Source organism: Propithecus coquereli, unplaced genomic scaffold, assembly GCF_000956105.1.
Source record: "Propithecus coquereli isolate 6110/MARCELLA unplaced genomic scaffold, Pcoq_1.0 Scaffold598, whole genome shotgun sequence".
Classification (NCBI taxonomy): Eukaryota; Metazoa; Chordata; class Mammalia; order Primates; family Indriidae; genus Propithecus; species Propithecus coquereli.
The window spans coordinates 144,482-149,883 of NW_012151929.1; the positions used below are offsets into that span (position 1 = coordinate 144,482).

Sequence of the window (5,402 nt, forward strand, 5' to 3'; positions counted from 1 at the left end):
CTATGAATGAGGAGATGGTGAAACCCGACACCTCCGGGAGGAGGCGGGAGGGTGGGCTCATTCATGCCTCCATTTTGTGAATGGAATTCCTGACTCCATTCAAGCCGAGGGGGAGGGGCAGGAGTTCAAGGGCATGTAACGCGATCCCCTCCGGTCTACGGCCTTTGAAGGTCAGCGGCAAGAGTGCCTCCCTCCTCCTCTCTCCATCTCACAGCCAAGCCTGGCTCAGGCTTGTGCCCTGGGTTTGAGGACAGCAGCACCCATCCGGTTCTCACTGGGGCAGGGTTTGAGAGTGTGGGCACCAGGAAAGACAAATTCTAAAGTTCTAGCCATCCTGAGCCTACTCTAATCTCTGAATTTACTTTTCTAATGCAATTTTGCACATAAACTCAGATTTGGGGGTAGTAACCATGTGACAGAAACCAGGAGGAAAGAAGAGAAGGCAGGGTTCTCTGGGTCCTTCCTGAGAATGGTCCTCCCTCTGCACTTGGGGCCTTGAACCGTAACTGTTGATGAACATGGCTGAGCGCACCTCAACTCCGGTCAGTAGCCAGGTGGAGCTCAAATTTAAAGCAGTCCCTACTTCTGGTACCCAGCTTTGGACAGGGTGGTGGGTCACCCAGCCACTGGAAGGCTCAAACAGGAAGTGGAAACCACATGTTAACCCTGTATTCCTGCTGGGAACTAGTAGGAACGATGAGCCTGGCTAGTTTCAAGTTCATGTTTCTCTTCATTCCAATCCCTTTGTATTTTTAAACTTCGGTGGGGACAGGGACCAAGGACATACACTATGCGTCTTTGTATTTAATATCCTACAACTCCACACATTCATGTTCCTGGCACAGTAGTTTGGTCTTAGTAGGTAATTAAAACCTCAAACACCTGTTAAATAGAAAGCAATCCCTTAACTTTCTATTAAGTCTCAAGCTACCCGAGGGCAGGATCTACAGCCCCCTTATCTTTTTATCTGAATATAAGTCTGCTAATTGAAAAATGACAATTCTTTTTTGAATTTATGAAAAAAAAGTGGGTGGGTGGGTTGGATGTATGAACTGGTAAACACATGGGAAGGTAAAAAACTCATGGGGAGACGTTCTAGGTTTAATGGAACTCTTCACTTGATCACATGCCAACTGGCAAGCCCACAGACATGACTTCGTGCCCACCCCTCCCCAGGAGAGTCTCTTACCTGAGTCGTAGGCGAAGTCTGTCTGCTCCTGTTTGATCACCACCCCCGCCCCTGGGTACCTGTGCCCATTGACCCCGGCCTGGCCCACGGCTGGCTGGCCCGCCTGTTCGTACAGGGGGTCATGGTATTCCTGCTTGAAGCTCTGCTGGGGGTAGGGTGGGCAGGGCTCCGACAGCTGGTGTTGGTAGGGGGCTGGGAGGGGCTCCCGGCCCCCTCCCGGAGAAGGTGTGAAGGAGTGGCACATGTCCAGGGGCTGCTGGAAGACGGAGCTGGATGTGATTGGATGAAGAAGGAAGAGAAGAGAATCTTAAATTAACCCCTCCTCAAGCTTGTCACTCTCAGGCTTGTAGAGTGGGCTCTGGGGGGATGGGTGTCAGTATTCCTCCCTCCCTCCCTGCCCCCCACACCAGGTCTCCATGGAGAATACTCAGGGTTTGAGGAAAAACTGGTGAGCCCTGGGCCCACAGGTGCGGTGGGTTTTCCTGTCTTCTTACCTGTGTTCCCCGAGGTACCCATGGCCAGGGTGGGGCTGGGAGGTGCTGGAGGATCTCAGGAAACTCCGTTGTTCTGCCCGGGGAAAGGGCTGCAGGGGCGACTGTCCAGGGGCACCGGGGGCGGGGGACTTGATGGCGATTTGTCTAGGGGGGTCATAGGCACTGGAGTCGGGGAGACAGGAGTGAGAGGGCAGAGAGGCTGGGGGAGCATCTTTGATCCCTTCACACCCAGGGATTATAGGAGAAGGAAGGACAGAGGTGGCTGAGAAGGGAACGACAGGAGCCACAGACTCAGCCCCTAGTGAATTCTTTTGCTCCCTTTTTCGACTCTGAAATGGGGCCTAATCTTGAGAACGCCTTTCCCTGGCTCAGAGCAACTGGTTTGAACGGGACAGTGGGCCTCCTGGTGGAAACACTCTGCTCTGGCCTTAATGCGAGTCCCTGAGGCCTGCTGCTGCATTTCCCATCCTAACCACTTAGAGGAAATCCTTAGCTGCAGTGCTCCTTACAGGGGCTAGGAAGTCCTTTCTGTTGTCTACCTTGCATCTCAACTGCTGCCTCTGCTCATGGGCACCTCCCTGCCTCCCTCCTCCTGACACCCTTACCCTGCCTTTCGCCAGGGCGGGCTGGGGCTCACCTGGAATAAAGGCACTGCTCGCCATGGTGGTAGGGGAGTGGCGGCTTCCTGCTGCAGGACAGGGCCGGGTCAGTGCGGGGACTCTGGGGCTCCTTCTTGATCCTGGTAGTGGGGCTGTGGAAAGCTACTGCGGAGGTGGAGGGGGCAGAGCAAGGCCAGAACATGTCACAGAAGAGGCAGGCAGGGCGTCTGACACCTTCTGCTCTTTGAGGACCAGCTGGGTGACTGAACGGCCCCTGCCCCTTTCTGGGCATCAGTGTTCTGGGATCCGTAGTTAGACACTTTTACGAACATGTTGGCTGTTTACATTATGTCTAGTTTTATACATCAGGTTCATGTCCAATATGAACCAAAGAAATTGTCTTAAGTTCGACATTTAATGCAACCACAAACCCCAGGAAACACCTTCATAGGAGTGAGCCCCTCCAGACTAGGGCCTGTGGCTTTCCTGAGTGCCCTGGAAAATTCCAAGGGAGGGAAATGGTTTTGGATTAGAGGGATATAAAGAATCTTTCTTTTTCCGGTTAAGGCTGGATATTAGCCCACTTGAATGTCAGCTGAATAACATGATACACAGCCTCCTAGTTATCTGTGAAGAACACTGGCCCTTCCTGTGGCCCCTGCTGGGTTCTCAAACTCCAGCCACCAGGCAGAGCAGCAAAGTTGTTTGCAAAGTGAGTCAGATTCCATCTGACTGCAGCCCAATCAAACACCCTGTTTGTGATCAACTGTTCTCTCTCTGCTGTTTTCATTTCTTTGTGCCCCGTTTCACGTCATCAGTGAAGACAGTTGAGAGCAGAGCATCTGACATTAAAGCAGGGTTTCTCAACAGCGGCACTACTGACATTTGGACCAGATAATTGTTTATATTGTGAGGGGCTGCCTGAGCATCGTAGGATGTTTTTAGCAGCGTCTCTGGCTCTACCCAGAGGCCAGTAACACCTTGCCTTCAGTGGTGACAACAGAAAATGTCTACAGACATCACCAAATGTCTCCTGGGGGGTGGGCAAAATGGCCCCCAGTTACATGAAAGTAACTTAGAACGTTAGAATGGGACCCTGGGGAGCTGGCCCAAGCCCCTCACTTCAGAGATAAGGAAATGGTGACCGCTCTGAGGTCACACAGCTAGGACAGGGCAAGCCCCAGATTTGAGCCAAGGTCTTCATCTCCCAGTTGCTGCCCTGGTCTTTGAGACCAAGCCCAAGGATGGGGACCCCTGACCTTCCTGCTTTTTCTAGCGGGGAACAAGCTGACCTCCAAGGCTAGCTTCCTGCCCTTCCCTGCCCCAGCCCCTCTCCCCTGGGCCCTGTACTCACAGTTTTCCGAATGGAAATCAGGAACAAACTGCTCATCACTGTCTGGTACCTGAGCTGCAGAGACAGGTCAGAGGTGAGTCTGGGTGGGGGCCCTGGCTGGTGGCCCCTGGGAGACACCATTACTGCAGCCCAGCAGGTTAGCACCAGCCCAGAAGGGGACAACAGCCCTCCTTAGACCGAAGGCAACTCCACCCAGGTCCTAGTGCCTGCCAGCTCTGCGCTCCACTAAGACCCAGGAGTGAAGACTGTGTTCTCAGAACCTGTCTGAGCAGATTCCAGAGTCTTCCTAGATGCTTTGTCTTTATTTCCTCCATTTTTCTGAAGGGAAAACAGCCTCACCCCTCAGAGTTTACAAAGCTCCTCCGAGCTCAGGGCAGAGTCACCTCTGGGCTGGGCAGGCATTACAAGGAGCGTTTAGAATCACACAGGGGAGATTCTAAGCCGGCCCAGGAATCTGCATTTTAAACGCCTTCCCAGGTGATTTTGAGATGTACAAGAGTTCTAGAGCCTGGGAAAGGAGGACAAAGGGACATTGAAGAGAGGGGGAAAGAGGATGACAGGGGAGTGGGAGGATAGGGGCTGGGGACCCTCGAAGAAGGCACATCCTACACTGGCTGGGCACACAGGTGTCTCCTCCCTTCGAAGTGCAGTTGGAGAGGGGAGGCTTCCCAAGCTTGGAGCTATGAGGAGCTCTCCCAGGGCGCCAGGGCGGGTGGATCTGGGTTTGGGAACAGGCAGGGAAACTAAGAACAGCAGCTCATCCATGGCCCTGAGCTGGACATTGGACTCAGATTTCTAGTTCTTATCCTGGCCTCCCAGAGGCGGCTTCTTGTGTGGGTGCACAGCCGAGTACCTCCTTGATCCCGGAGACTTTGCCCACTTTTGCCCCTCTCTCAAAAATAAATAGATCGCAGCAGAAAGGGGAAGAGTAGACACCAAGAGGAACTTCCTGATAGTCTGGGAAGAGAGTGGTTCTGAGGTGAAGCAAGGGAACCTATAGCCCAAGGAGACTGGACTCTCATTCCCGGGAGACTGTTCTCAGATTGGACAATGGGGAAACTGATGGATGAAATGCCTAGAGAATGGCTGGTGAGATGGCAGGACAGCACCTCCACAGCCCTAGCCCTGTACAGACACACACCCCACCTTCTCTGCCTCCCCCTAGGCCGAGGCTCCATGGCTCTTACTTCAATTTCAGCCACAGCCTCTTATCCGAAATCCCTACTTCCACTCTCACCTCCTACAGTCCGTTGCTCTGCACATAGCTGTCAGAGTGATCTTTTCACAACAGAAATTGAATCATTTCTCTCTTGCTTAAGCAGGAAATCCAAACTCCTGCCCTTGGCCTCGCCTACCTCTCTGACCTGCCTCTCCTTGACTGCGGCCCTCCAGTATCCTGGTCCTTTCTACCCTCAAACACACTGGGCTCGTTCCCTCCTCCCCAGATCCCTGCCTGACCTTTCTTTCTGGCCGTCAAGGTCTTAGCTCACCCTGACATCTCTCTAGAGGCCTTCTCTGACCACCCAGACCAAAGTGGTCCCTCCTGGCTTTCTACTGCTTCTCTTTTATATTTTCCCTAGCACATATCCCCTTGAACTTAGTCTTTATTTTTATTATTTTGTTGTTGTTGTTGCTTTTTGTTTCTTTTTCTTTTCTTTTTTTTTTTTGCTCTGTTGCCCTGGCCAATCATAGCTCACTGCAACCTCGAACTCCTGGGCTCAAATGATCCTCCTGCCTCAGCCTCCCGAGTAGCTGGGACTACAGGC

General features: G+C 52.8%; 1 protein-coding gene across 6 annotated transcripts in view; it reads right to left on the reverse strand.

Moving 5' to 3' along the window:
• The window catches only part of ETV4 (ets variant 4), a 15,432-nt gene that overhangs the window by 3,137 nt on the left and 6,893 nt on the right, over positions 1–5,402 (reverse strand). For 4 of the 6 annotated variants that reach the window (XM_012659087.1, XM_012659084.1, XM_012659086.1 and 1 more), the window contains 4 exons: positions 3,637–3,690; positions 2,321–2,447; positions 1,684–1,845; positions 1,190–1,458 (listed from right to left, as the gene is read on the reverse strand). In XM_012659087.1, coding sequence (XP_012514541.1) covers positions 1,190–1,458; positions 1,684–1,845; positions 2,321–2,447; positions 3,637–3,690 — 612 coding nt within the window. The remainder of the gene's footprint in view (positions 1–1,189; positions 1,459–1,683; positions 1,846–2,320; positions 2,448–3,636; positions 3,691–5,402) is intronic. The other 2 variants (XM_012659085.1, XM_012659088.1) reach the window with 2 other exon arrangements.